This window comes from Anas acuta, chromosome Z (genome assembly GCF_963932015.1).
Source record: "Anas acuta chromosome Z, bAnaAcu1.1, whole genome shotgun sequence".
NCBI classification, from domain to species: domain Eukaryota; kingdom Metazoa; phylum Chordata; class Aves; order Anseriformes; family Anatidae; genus Anas; species Anas acuta.
In genome coordinates this window covers 74,930,437-74,957,299 of record NC_089017.1, presented here as the reverse complement: position 1 = coordinate 74,957,299, position 26,863 = coordinate 74,930,437, and the positions used below count along the sequence as shown (strand labels likewise).

Sequence of the window (26,863 nt, the reverse complement as noted above, 5' to 3'; positions counted from 1 at the left end):
TAATAACTGTGATCTAAAGATACTTTGTGTGAAGAAACAAAAAACAATTGTAATGTTGCATCATCAACATTGGAATTCACCAAAAATAAGTATTTAGGCTAAACAGGATACAGGCTTCAGAAAGGGGAAAATGCATGGGTGAAAACATTTTAAATGGTATTATTTAAAACTTTATTTTTATATGCCCATGAACATCCAGGCTGCAAATTTTAAGGTGAACACTGAGCTGAACAGGGTTGGAAACATGTTTGTCTGACTGGCGGCTGTACTGCACTTATTCCGTGTGGGGTATCTGCAAGGATCTTGTGCTGGTCACTACAAAAAGATCAGGTGCCAGACTGATTTGCTATCATATCACGTACATTCCTAAATGCCATATGTGCAAGCTCTGTGCAAAGCAAGGGGGGATTTTTTTTTTTTTTTTTCTGTTTGTTTGTTAAGGAGGTTTTGTGAGAGACTTGGCAAACCTGAGGCTGCAGTAGGCTCCTTGGGGTTTACAGCAGGCTTGTTCAGAGGCTGATCCGAAGGCAAACTTTTAGGAGCGGAGCCTTTTTAGGAATAAGAACTGAGATGTAACCAGGATACCAGCCTACCAAACAGTCGGCAGGCTGGGAAGGGTACGACTGTTTACATGATGGAGTTTCACAGAGTTCATAGGTCTGGCTTGCTCTCAGATTAGAGCAGAATTTAAACACGACCCTATCCAAAAATGCACGTGCTCCCTGCGAGATGCTGGCGCTGGGTGGTGGGTGAGCAGCTGGGAGTACTGCTTCTCCCCGGGTTGTGAAGCAACGATTTCGTGAAAAGACACGAAATAACGAGGCCTTTCTTTTCCTTCCTTTACGTACCAAAGGACAAGCTAGAAATTGAAAAGTCACAGCTCGCTTTGCAAAATCAGCAAGATCCCTCCGGTGACATCTACTGGTGAAAAGACTTCATCAGTGCGTGTCTCCGCGCTGAGCTCCGGTTGTTGGCCCTTTCGTGTTCAGATGTATCCCAAACTTTCACTAAAACCTTCCAAGTGAGATGGAGTTCGTTTGGTAATTACTGTCGTTATATTGTGGGGGAAGTTCTCCCTCTCCTAAGCGCTTCTATCTTGTTTTCTGAATAAATCATCAAGTATGTTGTATGTATCAGATGCGCTAGAAAGGAATTCTCTGCGTGCACAGTGATTATTACTTCGTTTAGGGTTTGGACTTTGCAGAGATGACACCAACAGGAACCCGTAATTCTGAGAGTGAAGTTCAGACTGGACTAAAAATGCTTTCTGTGCAGTCATGCTCAGTACCTAACTGCCAGCATATTTGTGAGCCTTCACATCACAAATGAGAAGTGAATGAATATGCAGCCTGGCCACCCTCTCTTCCCTTTTGCTGTGCAGTGACCCTTTTGACACAGAAACGACACGGGTTGGTACAGCAGAGCAAGAACCTGGCATTCTGCCACTTGCAGAATTTGAAAATTTCAGAGTTTTCTCTAACCCAGGATACCCAACACGAGATGCTTGGTTCTTAAACCAGGTACTTAACACCAAAGCTAAAAAAAAAAAAAAAAATGCTGACTTTGGAGCCCCAGCTCTATGAAACTGAAAATTGTGAGCTGATTTGTATCGCATCATTGTTACCATAAATGTCTATATGCGTGCTTTTTTTTTTTTCAAATTTGTATGGTAGATTTTTCCAGGTATTCTCATGGTGTAGAATGTTTATTGAAAATTTATCATGTATGCCTTCTCTTGGAGCAAAAACACGCTGAGATTACAGAAGTGGCAATACCCCGTTGATATGGTCCAACACCCATTTGGAAATCACCACGTGCCCAGCTGGTGCTCTCAGCTCCAGGTTTGCCACACTTTGCCTTCACATCTCGCCCAAAGGAAAGATTTGGTTTTATGCATCGCAGGCGGTGGGGAACGGGAGCATTTGTGGTAGGTGGGAACGTGGATGGAAGCTGAGAGCCCACCAAAGCTATCGTGCATTCACGGTGTTTATGCTTTGGAGTAAAGCTGATGGACAGCTTGCTGTCTGGGGACAGATTCCATCTGTGTTTACTCTTTTGGTTCAGTTTTTATCTCCCCAGACCTAACCAACACCAAGTTCCCCAGGGAATCACGGGGAATAGCCGGCTTTAGCCTACAGATGTCTGCAACACACCACTCTGAGACAACCTGAGAGAAAACGGTCCCATTAAACTGCCTATCAGCATAGACCTTGCGAAAGAAATCAGGTGAAATGAAACCTAGTCCAAAATAACAGCGCTTTCAGAGTTAGCTAGTGCAAGTAGCAGTGTCTAACTAGCAAATAATTATCCTTCTCAGTAGAAGCTAAGCCCTTCATACAGGATTGAAGCCATACATGAAATATAATAAATCATTTAAGCCAAACTAACAACCGTCCAGGAAATAAATAAATAAATAGATAGATAGGCGAATAAATAAATAAATAAGCTTTAGCAAAGGATTCCCAGAGTTTAAGGGCTGAGGTGATATAGTCACCACAGTGAATCATGGATCTTTATTCCTATACAGACTTGAACATATTTGATGAAAAGGAGTAATTAATTGCTAAGACATCTCAAGGCTTTATGACCTATGAAGTCCAGCTTTTGGATTTCTTGCACTACATAAAAAATCCCATGGCCACGTAACACAAGGTTTGCATAAAGCTAGCATAACAGCTGGGTACACGACTGCATATTGCTGTCCACATCATCTGCTGGGGACACCGTTGTGTGCCTTCACCTGATCCAGCCCGTCTTTCAGGTTAATCTGTAATTTGGGCCAGCACTAATGATTATGGCACGGAGGGCTAAGTGCATGGTTCTGTGACACGTCTCTTCAGCGGCCGGGCCAAGTGTGCCACCGCACCTCTTTGTGGGGCCGCGCTGCCAACCACAAATTACAGCTGCAAGTTGAAGGAGAAAGGTGTGCAGAGGGATTTCTTCGATTATTTTTTTTCCAGCTGCATCATTTCAGCCACCCTTCATCAGTACCACCGAGTGTGGCCAGCTGCAGGCAAGGGCGGGGCAGGAGGACTGGGAAGGAGATTTTAGCTTTGCTGACAGCAAAACAGATCTGCAATTATGCCCTCGTTCACACTGATCCGAGCTGCCAGATTAACAGCGAGCATAAATTAAAGGAGCCTTCAGACAGCTCGGCACTGCACGAGCAAAAAGGACAGGAAGGCAGGAAGACATTTCTGCACATCCCTCTGCTAATCAGCGCTGATCCTCAGCCAGCCTCAGGAGTGGGAGCTAATACCCGAGCACTGCTCAGGCTGAGTTGGGTGAGGAGTGTTAAAAACAGCTAATGTGGTGCAAAAGTGCCCATCCCTGTTCCTCCAGGAGCTCGCCTGCTTTCAGATGAGGAATTCTCAGCTGCAATTAAGCGCAGCCTAAGGAGGTGGAGGAGCAGTCCCGGCAGGACACCTCTGACCTGTGATGGGGCTGGGGCTGGTGCTCTGAGCAGAGGCAGCAGGCCGACCGTGGGGTGGCCCGGGGAGAGGAAGAGGGTGGGGGAGAGGAAGGAGAGGGAGAGGAAAAGGAAGAGCAGAACTCTGTGACCTGAGTCACTGCGGTTTCGTGTGAGAACAAATAGCGACGCAAGAGAGGAAGGAGAAATGTGCAGCCAGGGGGTCGGGGGCAGGCTCCCAGCAGTGGCTGTGAGCTTAAACCACAGCATAAATTCCCTTCAGACCATGCTCCGTGAATGCCCTAACAGCATAAACCCATGCTGAAACACAGAAATCCCTCTTCCCTTATCCTCTTATCCCTTATCATTGCTTCCGCGCCGTCTCCTGCCCACTGCCACCAGAAGCACCTCGATCCCTTGGCCATGCACTGAACTGAGCTGGAGGGCAGGTTTGACTGGTAATAGCAACACACAAGCATGATTTCCAGTTTCAGAGAAACTCACAGGTTTGTGTTTTTAAAGCACGTGTTGAGAAGCAGCTTGTATCTAAGGCTCTAGCTGATAAACATTTACTTTGGTGGTTAAAGCTGCTCTAACCTCAGTATCTTCTCGGTTCAGCTTGTTCGAACGTACGTGGGGATGGAACTAGCTGAGGTAACTGGTTTTGCTTAGATACAGTCTTTTTTTTTGCCCTGTAACATCACTAGGGACACAGATTGGGTGCAAGAATAGGCACTGGGGCAAAAGGGACAGGTTCTAGCTGAACGAGTAATGCAAACAGAAGTGTTTTCCTCAGATTGTGCCCTGAGGTCTCCACTTCAAATCTTAAGAGCTTCAAAAGCCTCACAAGAACAAATTATAATACCAATATAAATATTAAAGAAGATAATAGTAAAAGTTAGGAAAAAAAAAAAAAGGTTCTAAACCTACTTCTTTTAGAAGGACCAAAAACAAATGAAGTAGGAGTGGAGCTTGAAGTTTTATTAAAAAATTATCAGATGCTAAAAAAAGTTGTGGTGAGTTATGTTAACCATGCCTTTTAACTACTGTTGTTGACTAGTTTGCTCTTCATGATTTAAGATTCAGCCTTTCACCCTGCACAGCATTTACCCCAGTGAATAGGGCGGCTGATGTCAACTGCCTGCCTCAGTACTAACCACGGTGTGAAGCAGTGGGAGTGCTGAATTTGAGTGGCTTCCTATGCTGCTAACATCCTGTGAATCCCCTAGTTTCTGTCACAATATCCTGAAAGGAGTATAAAACTGAAATCTATCTCTTTGGTATGTAAAACCAGGTTTGCACCTGTAAGGTTATGCACCCAGATTTAAGCAAGTCTTGCCCCAAATCTTTAACTGCATAGCAGAGTATGAGTGGCCTGCAAAGTGTCCAGGAAAATCAATAGGTAAAACACAAATTTTGTTACTATCTTATTTCCCAGCTCTAGCCCAGTTATGAATCATCCAGTTATTTTCATCATTTGAAGAGTTTTCTGCTATGGAGGTTGGCCTAAGTGATAAAGCCTTGTGAATGTGCTGAATAAAGCTCCCTTCATTATCATTCCCAGTCCTCCACCCAGTTTGACTGTTTTCAGTGCTGTCACTGAGGGGAATTACTGGTAAAGTATCGGAGTGCTTAACCTGCTGATTTAGACAATACCTCAGTGTTGCCCCTTGCAAGAATCCCGGGGGCTCAATAGCTTGGTGAGGCTGTCCTCTGGTATTTCACCCATGCCTACAGGGGGTGGGCTTGGGCTAGCATCTGCTAGATCTTATCGGGTGACGCTCCTCAGTCTTTCTGGTCTTCTTATCAAGTGTTCTCATATTTATCTTTCAATCAGGTTTTGCTTCATTTCTTCCGCCTCAGGCCATGCCTGGCTGCCTATTTATGTCATCGTTTGAATATCCTAAAGTTTCGCTGGTTGGGTGGGTGAGAGAGCAGAAGAGCAATCCCTCACCAAGGGTAAAGCTGGGGATTTTGAAGACTTTATCTCTAAGGCCATAGTGAAGACTGGCTACAAACGGTTTCTTCTGCGGGTGTAGTTTGAGTGTGGACACCCAGAGTGGCCTCCCCCAGGCTCTGTTCTACAGCAGCATGGTGTGCTCATCACAGCTGGTGGTTGTGTTCTATCTAGCTTATTTTTCCAGCATACATCATTTTTTTTTCAGGCCTAAATGCATTTTTTGACACTGTGGAATACAAATATTTTGTCCTACACTTTTGGGAGCATCGGTATTCATGCAATTATGTTTTTTTTCTTGCAACCATACACATATAAAATGAAGATCAGCAACATACACATACCCTACAGAACAACTCAAAAAAGAAGGGAACAGAAGACAAGATGGACAGTCTCTAGAGGCAGCAAGCTAGCTGTTTAGGAACTTGTGAAAAAATGTCAGAGCCTCCAATCTGCTGCTACTTTCTGTAGATCTGTGTATCATCATGACTCAAAGCATATTTTTGCAGAGTCCTTCAGTGATAGGGATAGATTGTCTGCACAATATTTTTAGTTCATAGAATAACAGTCCGAGACAAAACAATTTCAGATGATGTTTTCGCTGGTAATCAGATTAAATTAACAGCAATTGGATCTCATCAAACGGCGACACAATTAGAGTGAAGAATAGCACAACAATCTTTGAGGAACAAGAAGAGGAGTCACTCACCAGTCTTTAAAGCAAATATTAGGTCATCAAACTCCTGTGATTCCTCATCAGCAACCAATGAGCTGTTACTAAATCCTCCAGAAGGGTGGAAAACATTGCCGTTTTGTGGACTCTGCTTAAAGGAAGCACTAGCTTGACTGGCAGGCTGCAAAGACGCCCTCTCCCAGTCTGCTGGCACCTGTAAAGTTTAGAAAGACATAGAAATGCAGTAACCATCGAAGCTGCACTGTATAAATGATTTACATGCCTGCTATATTGAGATAACAAACTGGAACCTACAACCAGAGTCAAATTCAAGATCAGGAGATTTGGAGCCAGCTATTCTGTCACTTCTCTGGTGAACAAGGTATCCTAATTTGAATAATAAATAAGTACATATATACAGAAAACTCAATTACAAGTAATTTAATCTTGCGCTTGTGACATCTGCCCTACATGTCTCAAACATCTTGCTTTTTCTGAACGTTAGCCCCTGCTATGTAGAACTTTTAAGTAAAAGCACTGAATGACTCCAGTCACAATATGCTCTCTCTCCTCTCTTTGAAGGTGCTGGTGTACAGCCTGACAGTTTTGATATCAACCTTGCTATATTTCCTCTACCACTTCATTCTGAAGTGGAGCTGCACAAAAAATCAGAATTGCAGTTCATGACAAAAAGGTGTGGTGTTTTTTTTTGTTTTTTTTTTGTTTTTTTTTGTGGGGGGGAGTTGGGAGGAATCTATCTCCTCCATAATTGTGAGGCAAATCCATAATATTGAACTCTAAAAACATATATTCTATGACAATCAAAATATATTTTGATTATATCATCAAGTTCCCTTCCAACCCAAGCCACTCTATGGTTCTATGAATACAGAGGGTTGCCACACAGATCTGAGAGGCTATGCTGTCCAGTAATCCAGGGAGTCAGGCACCACCTTAAGTGACATTATGAGATGCCTAATACATTTAGCAGGCTGCCAGGAGGCAGCTGAGGAGCTTTACCATCCCAACAAACCTACAGTCAAGCAGGTAGAGAAAAGGGCAAAAAGAAATGCCAGCTGAGCAGCTCGGTTTATGCAAAAAAAATAATAATAATAAAAAAAAATTACTATGACACGTTGCTTCAAAACAATTTGATTCCATTAAATCAGCTGGAAATTCTTCATCTCCATCAACACGCCAATGTACCTAGCAGCAAAAGTCACCTTTCACTACAGGTAGTGAAAAAGAGATACTCTCCAGTTCCAGCAATGAAGGAATTGAAAATCATTGCCCTCAAAATTTCCAGAGATTTCACACACCATAACTTTAGAAAATTAGTGACTTAAAACTCATTAAGCCCTATGGTGAGCTGAAAGAAATGGCTTGATATTTTGATTCTTTGTGACCTACTTCTGACAACACTTTAACCAATCTGCACAACAAACTGAAGACCCAAGTAGAAAAGGGAAATTCCTTAGATGGGACGCTACCAGCTACTTCTAAGCTACAAGAATATCACTATGGCTACGTATAACATTTCTTGTGGCAAAAAGAAACATTTTCCCCTATTTCTGGGTGCCTAACCACAAATAAATAAATAAATATAAAATTTGAAAACAAGAGAGAAAAAAAAATAAAAAGAGAGAATTATAGTAATGTGGTGGCTTTACTCAGGTGGGCAGCCGAGCTCCACCACAACCGCTCTCACTCCCCCTCTCCTCAAAGAGGAAGGGGGAGAAAATACAACACAGAGAACTCGAGGTTTGAGATGAGAAAGGTTTAATTAAAGGGAAAGGGAATGGGGAGGAAAAAAAGAAACAAAAGAAATAATAAGTCAGTGCGGAAGCACAGAGAGAGGGAAAAAAAATATTCTCTACTTCCCATCAATGAGCGATGTTTGGCCATGTCCTGGGAAGCAGGGCCTCAAACGCGTAGTGGTTGTTCAGGAGGAACAGCCCCCTCCCCCAGGAGAGCCCCCCTTTTTATTGCTGAGTGTGACATCAGGTGTTATGGAATATCCCTTTGGTTTGTTTAGGTCAGCTGCCCCGGCAATGTCCCCTCCCCATCACTTGCCCACCCCCAGCCTGCTGACTCTTGGGGGCTTGGAAGGAGTCCTGATGCTGTGCCAGCACTACGCAGCATTAGACACAACACTGGAGTGATACCAGTGCTGTTCCAGCTACGAGTGCAGAGCACAGCACTGTGTGGGCTGCTGCAGGGAAAGGTGACTCCAGCTCAGACAGACCCAACACAAGTAATTAGCATCTCATTCACTTAACATTAGCAGCACCACTCAAACCTCCACATACATTTTCAATTTACAAGGCAATGACTTTAGAGCACTGTTACCTCTTCCATAGCACTGATGAGGTTCTGAGTGGACTTGCTGATCTCCCCACCTGCAGCTGGCAAACCACTGCCATGTGTAAAGAAAGCAGATCCTGGAGTTGTATGTCCATTCATGTCTACAGTATAACTTGCTTTCACGGGACAGCAAAGTTGGTTGTGCAGGATAAAATACACCACAAAGACGTAAAGACCCTGGGACATGGGGAGAGGAAAAGAAAATCAGTGCCTGAAATGAAGGAAGCTTAGAACAGATTTTGAATGTGGTCACAGCAAGGTCCTATGCTGTGATAGATGCTGGCCCTTACACCATCAATCCATGCCACTAAGGGCTGCAGCCGGTTTCTCTGGTGTGTAGAAGATGGCACTGTCAGTCAGAGACCTGGAAATTAAAAATAAGTCCCGTGGCCTCCAGGTAAACATTCTGTCCCCATCCCATCATCGTCATAGAAAGTGAACAGTCATAGAAAATGGTAGAAAATGGTTATTTGGTTAAACCCACACAGTTGCAAGGCAAATCCAACTTCACAACAACAACAAAAAAGTTGAGATTTACAGCTGTCATAATAGTGAAAATGTGGTTATGGGCTGCATTTACAATAGGATTTGGCTGCTGGTCCCCAGCCACATTTTTTTTTTTTAATTTCTTACTGAGCTGCTGGCTCTTTACACTTTTGCCCCAGCTTCAGTCTCATGCACACTGTACTGCTGCTGTGAGAGAGACCAAGTTGTAGCTATAAATTATGTTCTCTATGATACCCACTAATTCAACACTGTCTTTCATCTGTGATTGCTATAAAGGCTCTACTGTATGTCTCTGCAATTCTGCTTTAAAACTTGCTAATTTTGACCTTTAGTCTTAGCCAAGAAGAGTATTATAACCATGTCTTTTGTTTGCATAGAAATTCAGTGATTGAACTTTTGACTATGAAATCTTCCTTTTTCTCTAATTATTAAATTGCACTAATACTGCGGGGGAAAAAATCCATTTTGATTAATGAGCCAACCAAGTTAATAATTAATAAAGAAGGGGTTAACCAGAAGTGTGCATAAAGAAAACCTCAGGATTGTTGATTACTGCAGTACAGTTATGCTTGCCGTGTTTTTCGTATTTCACGTTGTCCTATAAACCCCTGAAACCAATTGTACTAAACAGAACAATTTATTGGAAAGGAGCCCACTGGCATGACAGTAATAACTGGGATTATAAATAGTAAGGAGTTTCATCTAATTATATTTGGGAATTCCTAATGGAAGGAACTTTGAATGTATGTTGAGACTGCAAATACCCAAGATATATGCTCATCACAAATTCCTATAAAACAGGCAACATAAACAATGTTTCATGGACCACAGATTCATAATTTCTAATGCCAAAACTATATGACAAAACGGTCTGTAATAGCAGTTCAGTCCGAAGTGACACATAGCAGAAGCTAATGGGATTCAGTGGGAATTCAATCTCAGCTGGTGAACTCTGCAAATGCTCTCATACAGCTGCTATAAGCACAGACAGCTATATTGCTCTGCAAGTGCAGTTTTCTTAAAACAGCAAACAGGAAAACAAAAGTGGTGAAACCAATTCTTTATAAAAAAAAAATAGTTGGCAACTTTTCCAGATTTATTTATTTATTTATTTTTGTCATGAGGATTTGGAGTGCTTCACTGAGACTTGAGACTTGCAAAGGGACATTATTTCTGATATATGTAAATACATTCCAAAAAAATGATGCAAACACACATTGCACTTAAGAGACACTAAAAAGGGACTAAAATGTCCTTTCGTTCTATAAACAAATCCAAGGACTCTCATGTAGGTCAAGCATAATGGGTCCAGCAAGTGGATTTCTTTTAATATCAGTCGCTCGATGGATGTGAAAAGGGTAAGAATTCCAAGAAGAGCAGACAGCAGTGGTGACAGTAAACTCCTGGTTTCAGAACAGCTTATGGCACTTCCACCTCTCAGGACCTGGCCATAAGAGGTGCACACACATTTTAAGTGGTTTTGTATTTTTAAAGAAAACCCATTAACAGCAAACTCTGCACGGCCATCTTTCACAACCAGAGGGACACAGGGCACCACGGAGGAAGGCTGATGCTGTGTCACACGCCTGTGCAGCCCTGAGTGGAGACACTCACTCCCAAAACAAACCCAGAACACAGCACCGAAATTACTTCTTCAACTTCGATTTAATTCTGTGTGCTCCAGACAGTGCTATTCCTGTGGAAGTATGGCTATGCCAGCACCACAAAAGGTGTTTTGACAGCCAAAGCACCCTTTGTACCCCATCCTCCCACCTGCTGTCACTACTTCTGCCCGCACTGCCAGGACGCAGACCTTCCTTATCCTGGAGGCAGGAGCCAGCACCGCGCAGATGCATCGGCTCCCAGCTGGCGCCTCTCGTTTCACTCCTGCTGCAGCCCTCGTTTCATTAACCTAGATTTAGAGAGAGGCTGATCAGATGTGATCCGTGGAGTTCAAATTGTGTATTAACCTTCTCTTGTTTCATAGTAATACACTCCTGTTGCAGGGGAGCAGGCATCAATCACAGAGTAATTTGCCAGTTACCCACAGCATGCATTTTCCAGTTAAAGGTACGCAGACACCATCCTGTCAGGCCAGGCCCAGTAACGAGCTGCAGGGAGAAGACCAACAGGGACACGGGGCTCTGTGTGGAATGATCTTCTGCCATCCCCCAGGCAGCTCCTGAACTGGAGGCTGAGAAGGAATTTCAGCGTCTGTGGCTCAGACAAGTCTCACGTGTTGATGCTGAGGCTGCTCCTCTGAGTCCTTCCGTAATGAGGGGGCTGTTGTTTGACTGGTCTGAGGTCAGGAGGAGACACAGGCAAGTAGCTAACAGAAGCACAAATTGCTTTGCTCCCACCCTTGCAAAGTGTTATGGCATGGACTTACAGACAGCAGCTTATGAAAATATTGTATCTAAGAAAACCAACACTCCTAAGCAGGTTATATGTGCGTATATATATCACTTACACAGGAACTACACTGCTGTGTAGATGACTACTTGCTTAGGTGGAAAAAGGATGGATCCTTCTTGACCCATACTACTGTTCAGATCTACAGAATCATAGAGTCATTATGGTTGGAAAAGCCCTCCAAGCTCATCTGGTCCAACCATCCCCCTACCACCACTGTCACCCACCAAACCATGTCCCCAAGCACCACGTCCAACCTTTCTTGAACACCCCCAGGGACAGTGACGCCACCACCTCCCTGAGCAACCCGTCCCAATGCCTGACTGCTCTTTCTGAGGAGAAACGTTTCCTCATTTCCAACCTGAGCCTCCTCTGGTACAGCTTGAGGCCATTCCCTCTAGTCCTATTTTTACCTGTGAGAAGAGGCCGACCCCCAGCTCCCCACACCTTCCTTTCAGGGAGCTGTAGAGAGCAATGAGCTCTGCCCTGAGCCTTCCTTCGCCAGACTAAACACCCCCAGCTCCCTCAGCCGCTCCTCACAGGACTCGTGCTCCAGGCCCTTCACCAGTTTTGTTGCCCTTCTCTGGTCACGCTCCAGGGCCTCGATGTCCTTCTTGTAGTGAGGGGCCCAAAGCTGAACACAGCACTCGAGGTGCGGCCTCACCAGAGCAGAGTACAGGGGGACACTCATCAAGAAAACGTGCTTTGTGGAGATGAGTGTGCCATTGTTGTGGTTTTGTGTGAAGTATCCAAAGGAGTTTATGGTCTTACTCTCACGACTCTGCATCTCTATCAGAAACCATTATGTGTGAATTTTGGGAAATCAAAAGAAGACAATGGTTCTGCCCAAACAACACCGAACTACTGTAGTCATAAGCACAAAGATGCCATGGATCACCCCATATTGATTGGTGCTTATTTTAGCACCGGCAGCTACCAGATTGTTTACTTTGCACGAGCACAGGAAGCACGCACACATCTCTGCTGTCAGTCCAACCACAACTTCTACAGTCTTAATGTGTTTTTTCAAAAGCACTAGTTTGAGAAGTGCATTGTCCTTCATTATACTTTAGATGCTCTATGCTTGTTTTAACCTCATCATTTAATACTGCAAAAATAGACCTAAAGTACAATGAAAACAAGGCTGTTGGCACTGTAATGTCTGTTTCACTGTATCTATCATGACTGTCTTTGGCCATTCACACCAATCACAGAATTATAAAATCACAGAATGGTTTGGGTTGGAAGGGATCTTAAAAATCATCCAGTGCCACCCAGTGCCTCATGCAGCCTGGCCTTGGGCACTGCCAGGCAGCCACAGCTCCTCTGGGCAGCCTGGGCCTGGGCCTCATCACCCTCAGTTAGTAAAGGTTGGAGTAGATGACCTTAGAGGGCTTTTCCAACCTGAATGATTTTATGATTCTGTGATTTAATGGTTCTATGATTCAGTCTTGTTTTGCATTTACAATGGATACTTGACCAGCCTGATTGCCTCCTATGATACAGTGACTGATTTAGTGGAGGGGTGGTGGTGGATCACATTTGCTTTGACTTTTACAATTCTTTTAACACTGCCCCCCTCATCATTCTGGTATTCAGGTCAGGACATTGCAGTCTACATGGATAAAGTACCAGATCTACAAAAACTTGACCAAGTCCAGTGGAGGGCCACCAAAATGATCAGGGGATGAAGCATGTGCCCTGGGATGTCATGTTGAGGGCACTGGGCTTGTTTAAAGTGCAGAAGGCTTGGAGAGGACTTAATAGACATTAACTGCTATTAGTCTTCCAATTAACAAAAGGTGGTTTCCAAGAAGACAGGGATAAGAAGAATGAGATATACTGGTCCTATGTTGAAATAGGGCAGGATCCAGTTGCATATAAGAAAAATCTATTACAAGGATAATTAAGTACTGGAACAAAGAGACCAAATAAACTGAGAGGAACCCATTCTCAGAGGCCTAAGCCCTACCTGTGAATTCAGTGTGGACCCTGCTTTGACCAGATCAGGTTAGTCCAGAAAACATCCCTAGGGTCCTTCTAAGCTGAGTAATTCTTCAAATCTGTAGCAGCCACAGAACTCACAGGAACACAAAAATAATCGCTTCCATTAATCACCCAAGGTCTTGAACCAAGCACAGAATAACCACATTCAAAGGTCAAGATCATCGGCTCACAGCTTTTGACTGTTGTGGCTATGAGTGTTATTTAAAAGTACTGCTACTTCCAACCTTATTTTCAACTGAAAAGCATATGATGGCAAGACAAGATCTAATTTTACTGTGTGACCTTTATAGGTAATATTACTCTACCTGTCCTTTTATCCTTAGTTTCAACATGGTCAGGAGTTACACAGATTCACTTGCACAGATTCAGTTGTACAGATTTTCCCAAATATTCAATGCTGATATTGCATGATAATTTTTTTGGTCTCTAGTTATTCCCTCTTTATGTTGTCCATAGGAGAAGAAGGGAGGTTCTTCTGGGAGGGTTTGGTGCATGAATGTGTGTGATGGGAATTCTCAAATACAACAACTTGATTTATTTACTCTGTAGAGGGGTAGTTGCAAGAAGCTGGTAAATTAAGGACAAACTCCCATAGCTGTCAATAAAATGGCAGAATAAATTTTACTGTTCCATGAAATCACATGCAGACCTGATAGACTGATCCACAGAAAGCCTTCATTGTGCATTTGATGCCCACATTCTCTTAATTTCTATCTTCATATTCTAATTTTGCAGGTTCCAAGATTGCAATATATCTAAATTTGGCAGTTGAGAGAACTTTGCTAATAATAATAGGAAAGGATACATCAGACTGTATCAACAAATCTCTTCTTCATCTCCTTTTAACACACTGAAGAAAAAAAAAAAAAATGATGCCTACTGTCTCCCATAATTTTAAATTGTCTTGTAAGATAAAGGACTTTTACTGGTTTAAAAAGCACAAACACACCAAGGCTTACCAAGGCTTACTATTATTTTTACTATTATTTTTTTCTGGCGTATACTTCTCACATACTTCATACATATCATAGTTCTCTCACATGTATTTTCATCTGTGGCTGAGATATTCTGTCCTGAAATTGCAAAACTTCATCTTTTCCAAGGAGAATTATATTCAGATAATGTGATCTATTTTAGAGAAATGGCATTTCTATTAATAAAACTAAAGTATCTGTGCAGGACCTCTGGACAAGAAATGTCATTTGAACAACCCTAGCTCCTGAAACTACTTCAGTGTTTATCATCACTAACAGAAAGTTAGTGCACTCTACATATGTATAATTTACTTCATACTTTAATTATAACAAATATTTAATCACTAACATTTATTTAATTAATCACAAAAAGTTGATTTTTCCAAAAGAGACTTTTTTTGTGTGTGTGTGAAATCAAGGCTCATAAGGAAAGATAGTAGCTTGTGTTACACCATGGAAAGACCTCTTTGTCCATCTTGGATCATTTCTTTCCTACTATGTAGCCTTAGATCACCATGGCTACAACATCACTATTGTTTTCAAAGTTACATATTTATTGGTGCCAGGTGGTAAAACAACGAGAAATCGCACAAACAGATGTCTCCTCCAAATGAGGAGTTATCTTTACTCAGATCAGCTTTTGAGATTAGCTGTCTGTAGTCACCATAGAGGAATTTCTGCATGATGGCTTGTGCTTTGGTTAGTTTCACTGCAGTTTTATTAATCTTATCAGGGTGAGATTTAATCTTATTCTCTGTCTGGACTATGCCAATTCACTCTTGGCAACCAATCTTAGAAAGTCCTTTGTTTGTCAGTTTAATGGTCAGGCCCCCCCTCTTCTCTGCTGCTCGTGATTTTTGGGGGGCCACATGTGCTGCTGCCACTCTGGGTGGCAGTGTCTTGTTGAGTGCTTTGGCACCTTAATGCCTTAGCTGACTTCTTGTGAACTACCCTGGGGATTTCACTAATTTACTGGAACTTCTTACGCTCTGGACTTCTGTTTTCTCACGTCGTTTTCCATCAATGGCCAGTCAAAGCCTGCTTTGGATTAACACTGACTTACGTAACAGTGCCTACTGCTTTTGGGAAAATTACTGGTCTGATTAATCCTGATAATTTGCATGTTTTGCCATGTTCAAGAAGTTAGAATTTACATAGCAAGAGATGACTCACAATGTTGAAGGAACCACTTTCAGGAAATCATGATCAAGGCCATAGTACAGTGCATGGTATATATTTGATGTTGTCTTTCCTAATCTGTTTTGGAAAAAAATTAGCCATGGAACTGAATATACTTATACACATCATTAATGCTTACCAGCCGACACAGGAAAAACATACATAATTCTCTATTTCTCCAAGTTGCAAGGCTAAAAATGATAAATCCTATGCACAGCACTTTTGTGCATGTTTGGATATTAAAAAGCAGACTTTAAAGTACATGTTATTTTTCCATATCTTTATCATCCACATTTTCTTTGAGAACAGCTTGAAGATCTTTTATTGGTGTCATGATGACAGAAGTATCATCTTAGTCACATGATACTATATCCTAAGCCATCGCATAACATCTCCCACTCACAGCTCTCCAGAAATATTAACCTTTGAAATGTAAATCAGATCCTTCTGTTTCAATCTAGCTCTTCTTCTTAGCATTCAAAGCCACTGTTGTAAAAGACATGTCCTCAGCAATGCAACCCTGCCAACTGGTGATTATGTTTAATAAGTCGACTTTGGATCTGCTCTGTATCATCAAGGTTTTGACTGTTTAATTGCCACTAAGCACCAGTTTGCATGAAGTTACTATCATTCTTATCAATCACATTTTTTTCTCTTACTTCTCACAGTTGCTATTGGGAACATTTACTGCTTATCAGCACTTTGCTTCCTGATGTATTTACTTTCCATTTTGCTCTGTAGGATTTATCTCAGTTACAGCTGAAATTCTAAAAAAGTCACATTGAAATCAAAAGACGACAATTAATATAATGTAATTGAGGACTGCAAAACCGACATCATTGATGTGCCATGTTATAAGACCACTTGTTGAACCAACCAACCACCACTACCACATACCCAAACAGAAGCCAGCATAATAACATGGAATGAGAAAGGAATCGTTCATGTATCTATCATTAAATTAAAAGTGTATTAAGAGGTTTGCACTAAGTAACAGTGCAAGTAACTAAGTAACTGGTTTCTCTTGTATAAAGTTATGTTTGTCTAAGGTTATAATTCCAAAGATTGAAATGTTATGGGTATATTTTGCAATAATAATAAAAATTTTGTCCTTCCAGCATTGTGAATGTATTTTCCTAATATTAGTGTGACACCTGAAACTTGGTCGAAACTGCCAAGTTTCTCTTTATGCAGAACCAGCTATGCCAAGTCCATGCTGAATCTTGCAGTTTCTACCCAAAGCCAAAGCCAAAGCCATAAATTCCTTTCTGCCAAACTGCATTCAGCTCAGAATTAGTCTAAACTTGGCTGAGGCTTACCTGAAAGGTTCACAGACTTTGGGAAATCTTTAAAAAGCAGATTTGCTTGGATACTCGGGGCTGACTATAAATATTTTGCACAGCTCTCAGCACACTTTCAGCTACTCCCACACAACAGTCATTTGTATCTCCTATTTCAGCCCTGCGAGGGGCAGAAAAGGTTTTTGTTTGTTTATTTGTTGTAAAACGACAGATTCAAACTTTAAAAGTGAGGTGTCCAGCTTGAAGATGCATTGAAAATACAGATGCTTAGCCAAGCTTGCCAGATGTGCAGACTGGGCTAGAATAAGATTCCGCTGCTTTCTTCCAGTGCAGTCAGCCCAGAAACATCAAGAAAACCCTATATTTATATTTCAGCCTAGCTGAGGAAAAAGTAAGTACGGAGTCAAACACCAAGGACATGGCAGTGACAGGACAGGCATGGCCTATGGAGGGCAAACAGGAAAGCGTAAGCATGTAGGGTAGCAGTGCCTTGTTTCCCACCTCTGCCCCATTTCTCTGCCCATTGCTTTTTTCCTCCTGCCTTTTTTTTTTTTTTTTTTTTTTTCTATCACAGGGAACAGAAATCAGGAAGAGCATCCCTTGAAGTCCACTCACATACCACTGGAAAACTTAGATTATTTGCCTACTGGTGAAGCTTACATGAAAAAAAAAGATTAGAAAGACTAAAACCTGGTTATTCCTAAAACATTTTTCAACTGCATTGACTTAGAAAAATCAAAGATCAGAATTTTATACCTAAGCTTTACAATGTTTTGCAAATATTTATGGCCATGCTTGTTCTCCAAGATCAACATTAAGAACCCTGCACTTCAGCTCACACCTTGCAGTCTGAGCCTGCTACTGTTCTAACTTCTCTCTCCAACAGGCAAGAAATGATGGATGAAAAAGACTTTGTCAAGAGATTTCCTGACTAACAGTGTTAGAGGAGTTAATTTTTTGCTTGTGTCTGGAAGCAGGCTGCAAGCTATCACAGGAGAGCAATACTCAGGAGGGAAACTGGCTGCTGAGGAAGCCACACACAGGGATCGTACAAGTTAGCAGCATACACAGGTCAATCTTGCCCATATACAAAGTCCAAGAAAGTGATATTTCTGCTACTCGTTAAAAGTATTCCTTTTAGTATTATTTTTTTTTTGCTAAAGCACTATTTTCTACTTATGCATTTTAATGAAAAATACAGAGTTAAAATAAAAGAAATAGGGAACTGAAAGTGTGCATTGACAGACACAGAGAGAAGCTAATTTTATGTGTACTGCTGAATGTTTGCTTGCTGTTGCAGATAATTTCAAAATGGAGAGTTTAGTAAAGGCTAGGAGTTACCACTGTGCCAACAAATTTTTTCTTCTAATTGATTCTTTTGGTGTCGTAGTATCTCTTATCCTTACAATGATCTTTTTATTTCCTATTGCTCTTTAATATCTGACTGAGGAATGGGATAGACCATTTATTTAGTGGCATCTCTCAAAGCTGAGGGGAAAAAGGATTATTTTTATGTTTCAGCATTTTCTGACTACTGGAAAATCTTCTCAGGGCTGCCACACACCCACAGGTAAAAAGTTCTGTAAGGACCGAATTCTCATCAGCTTCACCCTCCTTTTAGTTAAAACTGACCCCAGCAAGTACCTCACCATGAATATGTGAGGTTAATGAATATGTGACATGTGCTTTTTCTATCCAGGATAACAGAAGTGTAAGCTACTACAAGAAGTAGTTATTTTGCCAGAGAGCTCTGTGGTCTCAGAAGCAGAGGTCTTGCTGTGCAGGCCTTGCTGCTAAAGGATGAATATAGGATCCTGTCAGTGGTTTACATGCCCTGCTCCCCAGGATTTTAACAGAAATTACTGTAGATATTTACCACTTTTCTGTAGCATGGGAGACAGCAGAAGGCAAGTCTTATTTATAAAGCAGGAAGTTAACACTGTTTTGGTTAGGAATGCTCCTCAAAGAAAGGGAAACGTGGGCAAAAAAAGAGGGCAGGGACTAGACATCCTTCCATATCTGACAAGTAGGTGAACGAGAGTAGGTGGAGGTATAATGATATATTTGGCGCTGCCACCGAAATCATTTACTTCCTGCCTTCAGATAATGAGCTGATTTTCCTCCCCCCCCCCTCTGCCTTGCCCCCAGTATGTGCAAGGACAGAAAGCTCAGAGTGAAAATGAGAACCTCAAGAGTTAATGACAGCTTTTTTCAGAGGGAGTACTACTCAAAGTAAAATAATAAAAAAAAAAAAATCAAACAAAAAAACAACTCATGTTAAATATAGATATGATTTCAGTCTCATATTAGAAACTTTGGGTTTGAGATATTTTAAGGTCTGGTCACTCTTACGTTTTCTGCTGTCATGTTGCAATTTTTGTTTTTTAATGGAAAAGTATTTGGTGCAAAAATTTATGTTGGGGCTTGCTAAATAGTAGCATTAGCACACTCAGTCAGGAATACCACGAATAAACCATGAACAAAAAGTGTGAAATTTACAGGAACGGGAAAGAGGATGAAATGAACATTGAGGCAATTCCACTGGCAAGCTCTCAACAGGGACCACTCTGCTTCTGAGATAAGAAGAACACTGGGTAGAATAATGGCCTTGTAATTTTAGCTATTTCTCTACAATTCTGGTTATAAAAAGCCCAAGTTAAAGCATACCAATGTAACAGCAAAGGATATATATACATATATATCTCAAAACAAAGCAATCAGAGCATTTCATTTCTGTGCCTTGCTATCTTTATTGAATTTAGCATGAATGTAGATCTATCTAGAAGCAGATAGGCTAAGTCACAAAACAAATATATTCTTTTTCTTTTTCTTTTTCTTTTTCTTTTTCTTTTTCTTTTTCTTTTTCTTTTTCTTTTTCTTTTTCTTTTTCTTTTTCTTTTTCTTTTCCTTTTCCTTTTTCTTTGCTTTTGCTTTTGCTTTTTTTCCTTTTCCTTTTCCTTTTCCTTTTCCTTTTCCTTTTCCTTTTCCTTTTCCTTTTCCTTTTCCTTTTCCTTTTCCTTTTCCTTTTCCTTTTCCTTTTCCTTTTCTTTTCCTTTTTCTTTTTCTTCTTTTTTCTTCTTGTACTTGGAAAACAAGAAGTTACTTTCCCTTTTGGAAATTCTCTGTAATGGATTGATGCCAGAAGTGACCTAAGATATGTTTGCAGCACAAAACTGAAAAATTTGGATGTGACCTGCTCTGTGACCTGCTATCTGTGGAGTGCCTCCTAAGAGGAAAAAGTGGTAGGAGTTGTTAAAGGATGGACTTTCACATATTCTCAAAAGAAAAATAAGACTCTTGGATGCTCTTTTTTTTTTTTTTTTTTTTTTTTCTTTCTTTTAGATCGGATTTTCCTATTCCTTAGCACAGCCTACATGTCCTTTTGAGGTCTCACTCTTTGTGTGAGGGTTGCAGATCACTGCCTCTTCTTTCCAGCACCCTTGTATGGCAATAGCTGCTGGCTCTGCCAGATCTCTTTTCTCATTGCAAAACCACCCAAAGTGTTTGACAGAGCTGTCTTGGCTGCACAGTGAAGTCCAGTGCAAAGCAAACAGGAGCTGCCAACTCTGAGCGAGGGGAACAGATCCGCATGGTCGCTGAGGAAGAGAGCTCATGGTTGGAAATTGCCTTTCATTGATTTGTCTTCCCTAGTGCCCGCAGCTGCGGTGAGCTGGGCAGGACCAGGAACGCTGACCTGACCATGCCCTCACCTCTGGGCTGCACGCACCAAGGTGTTTGTAGCTCCATTTTGGCCCCTCGTGGAGGTCAGCAGAGAAGATGGGCCGATAGGCAAGGAGTAAAAAACCCAGTGAGAGGCAAAAGCAATCTCCTGAGGGAACTGGAACGAAACTCCACGGTAAGGCACATCTCTATTAGGGAAACCTTGCCAGGCAGGTGGATTTCAAAGCAATTTCATGTTGAACTGCTCAGACATCAAGCCTATAAAACCCAGCTGTGCAGCCAAGTACCGGGAGTCTCAGTGCCTGGCATGGCACTTCCCACAAGTTAATGGATGTCAAAACCCACAGCACAACACTCACCACCCCATTCCAGTGAGGGCAGGTGGACAGTGACAACCCCGCAAGCTTTGTGTCCCCGTATCTGCGTCCAGCAGGGCGTCTGCACCCCATGGGGACAGCGGTGTGGTGCCGCAGGCTGACTCCAAAAAATTCACCTAAATTCAATATAATGGCACAGCTAAACTGGCCGAGACAGTTCCTCCAAGCGCGCTCGTGGGGAAGCCCCAACCTCTCCTTTTTGCACTTCTGGCTTCTGCCTCGCTGCCACTCACATCTTGGGTTAGAAGTGTTTGGAAGAAAAAAAGTGCTCACAAGTTGGCAGTGCTTTTTGTTTGTTTGCTTGTTTTTTGGAGGGGGGGTGGGGGTGGGGGGGCTGTGTATTTTTTGTTTTGTTTTGGTTTGGTTTGTTTTTGGTTTTAAGCTCATTTCTATGTTGTCTAAGACATAATATACATTTTTTGGGTATCAGAAATATGCATTACGTTGCATTTACATATAACCATTGATGTGCTTTAATACAGGTAAGTGAGGCACAGGCACAACATCTCCTATCAGCACGACTGGTCTTTGAGCACCATCAGCAAGTACGGCCAGTTTTAACATCAAGATGAACTTCCACCTCAGGCCTCAGGTAGCTCAAAGACTTTGGATACACTTCATGTGTAACACAGTATCACATTAATAGATGTAAAATTTGTGGCAAAGATAATAGTTTTTTTTCTCCAACAAAAATATAAACATACAGTGAAAACTACACTTACCAATATGAATTATTGTGTTATACTTTAGTTATATTTTTCCTTTTACTACAAAAATGGAATTAATAGATCATAAACTGAGTTTCTTCATTTGGGAGGGCATCTAGCAGGAGAATGAAAAAAAGTAATGATAGATGCAATCTTTACAAACTTTGCTGAAAGAAACAGAAAATAAATCAGAGACTATGATTTCATCTTATGTGTGAGTATCACACATACACCACTTCAAGTTCTGAGCACTATAATAAAATCCACTAGGAGTATAACAAGGATAAGAAGTTGCTAGCTGAAAAAAAAATAAAATAAAAAATAAAAATTGTCAGTAATACTTTGGCCTTTACAAGGATGTTATGAGTGGAAGACATTTTTCTAATAGCCAAGTGGATGCTTATCAGGTGAGATCACTAATTACTATTAATTCTAAGCTAATTGGCAGAATCTGCTGAAAGATGCTATTCGTGCATGGTTTCTAATGGGTCAGTAAATCATTAATACAGGCTATAGACATATTTATTACGTTTTGCATATGTGAGTGCATGCATTTACAGGAAAGCTGGGGAGACACTCTGTGTCAGGGGGTGTAGGGATAGGGCAAGGCGGAATGGCTTTAAACTGAAAGAGGGGAGATTTAGATTAGATGTTGGGAGGAAATTCTTCACTCAGAGGGTGGTGAGGCCCAGGCCCAGGCTGCCCAGAGGAGCTGTGGCTGCCCCATCCCTGGCAGTGCCCAAGGCCAGGCTGGATGGGGCTGGGGGCAGCCTGGGCTGGGGGGAGGTGTCCCTGCCCATGGCAGGGAGTGGCACTGGGTGGGCTATAAAGCTTCATGGCTGCTGTGGTCTTTGCAGTCCAACCTGTTGGATTTTTACCAGTATTTTGCACAACCAAGCACTCACCACAGCATCCAATTTACCAAACCTTAATCACGGCACCTCCCGTGCCAAGGAGCAGGGACGCAGGGGAGCAGTGCAGTTGCGTGCGGCGCTGAGCCCAGGCTGAGGAGCCTTTCCCCCAGCACTGCATGCCCTGGCTCTGCATCCTTGTTGACATGGGTTTATTGCTCTTGGCTCCAAGGCAGATATGTTTTATGTCTGTTTAGGATTATCTGTGTCGCACCACATATACAGTGCAGATGTATTTCGAACAGCAGCCCAAAGATGTGGTACTCACACTTTAAGGAGGCCCTAACATTTTTGGAAAGAAAATAAATATGTCTTTACACCTATTTCAGGATTTGTGGGATGTGCTGAAAGAAAGGTTTCACTTTCAATGAAATGACAACGTTCTTCTCTGTTCTTGTAAGGTCACTGAAATCAAGATTTGATTCAGTTTCTTAATGAAAGGATCCCATACAACATGACATGAGTCTAGCCCCACGACTCAGGAGGAGAGGACCCCACAGCCTCATGCCCTGCTTTCTTCTGGGATTATTTTTGCCCTGTTGCCTGCCTCAGGTCAGCAGTGGGTAGCAATGAAGACAGCAGTGGAGACACAGGCCGATGAAATTAACTTCTGATACACTCTGCTCAACAGCGCTGGCGTGATGTTACCGAGTGGGACAGGACGAACATCCTACAAAACACTGCTGAAAACTACCCTGCAAGGCTCTTCCATCCTCACACACAAAGCATTTGTGATGACCAATGATGACAGACACCCTGTTTTTATTAAAAAAAAAAGGCAACAAAAACAAACAAACAAACAAAAAACACTTTAACTCTTTCCTATTCAAACACTTTTTGGAAAAGCTGTAGTGCACAGTGTAAGTTACATTTGTATTTAACTATGATTCTGGGATTATTTATTATTATTTTTTTAAGTTTTATTTCTGCCTTGTTTGTATTGGTACTGCGCAAGGGGAAATTTTCAGGCAAGTGAGATAGACATCACTTAGTATTAAGTATTGCATGATTTCCTTCCAGTCCATGCCTGGCATTTTATCTTTTACAAATCTTTCTTATACAAGCTGAGCCAAGCCATGTCCGTAAAATGAGTAACAGTGTTTGCTAATGATCATTGCCAGTGGAGAGGAGGGGGGCAACCTGAAGCAAAATGAAAAGAGATGTTTCCAGGAAGAGGAGGATCCTTATTTAAATCATGTTGAAATCTTTCATTCCAGAGCTCCTTCTATTCTCTACTATTACAGAGAATTAATGAACTAGGAGTCCTGTCTTTGGCTGCCATTTCTAAAATAGAATCCACTTGGAAAACAATGTACTGGTGGCAATACAGACCGAGACTGGTGGTAATGCAGTTTAATAAACCGAGAACAACCTGAAACATAAGAGCCATTAAATTTGCTTCCCAAATTAGCAAGCATGCTGGCCCTACACAAGTCATTTATCTTCCCATGGCCCTCATCCCAGCCATCTATAAAACAGAGATGATAATATCTATCTCAGGAAGGTACTCTGTAGACTGACAGGCTGGTGATATTTCATGCTGCTGTAGAGAGCATGGCTGCTTACAGGCCATATGAACTACAGAAAGGTGAGAGTCATTAAAAAATAGTTTATTCTCAGTTTTTCAGATATAATATCTATGTTGATATCATGATATCTATGTTGATATCATGATATCTATCATGATAACCTCCACAAGCAGAACACGACTATTTGTGATTGTTTTGAAATTTAATTTCAATAAATAAACTTATGATATGATAGATAAGTGAAAATACTGCTTTTCTACAAGCTTGTTCAAAATAAATGGGAAGAGGTTTGTTTTCCTTTTTTTTTTTTTTTTCCTACTAATATATTTTCTAAGAGGCAAAACTATTGAATTTTTTGTTAGTTTACTTATTTCTAAAATAAGCTTATAAGGCTATAAGACAAACCTTAAAAATACTTTCTCACTTAGTTTTCATATGTCCTACAGCAAAGTAGGACAGCTACACTTTTTTTTCAAGGGACTTGGAAAATAAAAAGAAAATTCACACGTGAATCACGTGATCTGAGATAAATTACTTTTCAGACTCTTTTTACACTGATTCCTAAGAAAAACTTCAGCTGGTCTAAGATCTCATAATGTCTCTTATTGCCTCACTACATCGTATCCTGTATTATACCTGACAGACATCTACAATCTGTTTATTTGTAAAGCAAAGCCCTCATGGAAACGTGGATACAAACGATTTGTTTGTCTTTCTGAGATTTCCATTTTTATGGAAAAAAAAAAAAGAAAAGATTCTGAGAGAGGCAAAGAAATACTAGAATTGGTGCTAGCAGACTTTCTGCTCTCCATGTATGCAATGTCTAGATCATTTAAAAAATATATATTCTTGTTTAAAACACAGAAGCGTTTCTATTTAATAAGACATTAAGAGATAATGAGTCTAAAGACTGAAACATTCTACTAACTGAAAACAATCTGAAAGCAGATGTACAGTGAAGCATCCTTTGGAATCACACTTCTTTTTCTCCTGACCACATAAAAGGCCCTCGGAAACCACTGTACTAATTGTGGTGCCTAGAGGTGGGGACTGTGACTGACACTTTTTTGTTCACCGATGAAAACGCAATGACAGAATTGAAAACAGGCCAATAAGCACACATTTTCCTTTATGAAGAAAAAACTTCTGTCACATAGATTGGCCTATTTGGCTGATTGCAGGTGGTTACACAAAAGCTAGTGTGAAAATAACAAAGCTTTGCAGGACAGCCAGTCCTCATGGTGAGAATGACTTTTTTTCTGCTGTCTTTCAAAAGTTAATAATGAGAAGAAGGTCCTGCACCAGCTGCTGGCTCCACTCCACTCAAAAAGGTATCATTTTGCCTATTAAAATGACAATTTTGTTTCCTGGAACTCAGATTATTAATCCTAGATGTGCTGGGGCATAAGACACCCTGAACTTTCAAAATCCTCCGGTGGGTATGTGAGTAGCTGAGCATATTTCAGGCTAAGTCTTACTGTTTTCAGCCTGTTTTCCCATTACACATTTTCTGAAGCCCAGCCACAACATTAGGAAGTCTCTTCATTTGGACAAAGTGCACTCCAGTAGATCATGTGTTTTGTTTGCGTGCGTGCCTACGCACGCACGCACACACAGGGGATGCCCCTGACAAAACAAAGCCTTCTGCTCACTCTGCTTTAAGAAGAAAGAAAAGGTACAAAGAACAAAGAAAAATTATCAGTGGGGTTACCCATTTTGCAACTGAGGATCTATTATATCTCTGTCAGTAAAACTTTCCATGACTCTCTTGTAAAAGCAAAACAACACATCTAAAGATTTAAACAAATACTAAACTGACAGTTTGAGTTGAGTTGGTGCTTTTTTAAATCCAATTGACCTTTGTCAAGGCAAAGGCAAAAGAGCAACACTTGACATTTTGCTTAAAATAAAGAAAACATAATTTAGCAATTTTCATCCAACTGTGGTTAACTCCAGCTCCACAGTTGCTCAACTCTTTCCAGACACAAATGATTTGCAGTCCTCACATGCATTAGAAAGCTTCCTGAGAGAGTTGTTCCTAAGCGGTTATATTCAGATCTCACATTGAACTGTTGACACATTCCCCTTTGCAGAAAAAAAATCCATCACAAAAATCCAGTACAAAGAGAAAACATTGGCAACATCACACTTAAAAACCTTCAGACAAACCGACTATAGACCAAATGCATGACAGGACAGATAATGTGTTCTGTAAGTCCATGATCCCTCTGTTACTGGAAGAAAATACTGAAAATCTCAAAGAATTTAGTGCTGTGAGACTGCAGCCACATGCAGTGCTTCTGAGCATGTTAGACATTTAACTGCTTGCCCCTGCAAATCAGAACTGGCAGAGCAATGTTGGAACTCAAAAAGTGGTTCTAAGTGAGGACCAACTCTGAAAAAGGACCAAAATCCCTAAAAAATGCCTCCTGAGAGATGGGATATGTTATTTTGTGTGCAACACGACACGAGTGTTTTTCCACAGCTGCTGGACAGCATCCAGCTAAGTGTGCACATGGCACAGATGAACTGCTGACATGTAAAATACTCTCAGGCTCCTGAAATAGGATTTTCAAATCCCCAATCACCACTAATGCTCTTTCAATGCTCACATCATATAGGGAATTCATCTCTTTGACCAATGGGTTCAGAGCTGTGCACAGGATTCCAAATAAGAATGCCACCAGTACCTTATACGATGGCATTAATATCTTTGTTGGGTGCAAAATTAGCATCACATTTGCATCTTTCAAACTGCATCATGCTGGTGATTTGCAATCGTTCTGCAGTAGCACAACACACTCACCTCAGCTTTCATTTCTCAATTATATATGACTAACCAGCTTATAGCAGAAATTCATTCATATTAAGTGTC

General features: G+C 41.3%; 1 protein-coding gene across 2 annotated transcripts in view; it reads right to left on the bottom strand.

Annotated features, from left to right (window-relative positions):
• Window positions 1-26,863, bottom strand: part of ADGRV1 (adhesion G protein-coupled receptor V1) — a 285,031-nt gene that overhangs the window by 2,296 nt on the left and 255,872 nt on the right. For both annotated transcript variants that reach the window (XM_068666972.1, XM_068666973.1), the window contains 2 exons: window positions 8,389-8,580; window positions 6,076-6,253 (listed from right to left, as the gene is read on the bottom strand). In XM_068666972.1, coding sequence (XP_068523073.1) covers window positions 6,076-6,253; window positions 8,389-8,580 — 370 coding nt within the window. The remainder of the gene's footprint in view (window positions 1-6,075; window positions 6,254-8,388; window positions 8,581-26,863) is intronic.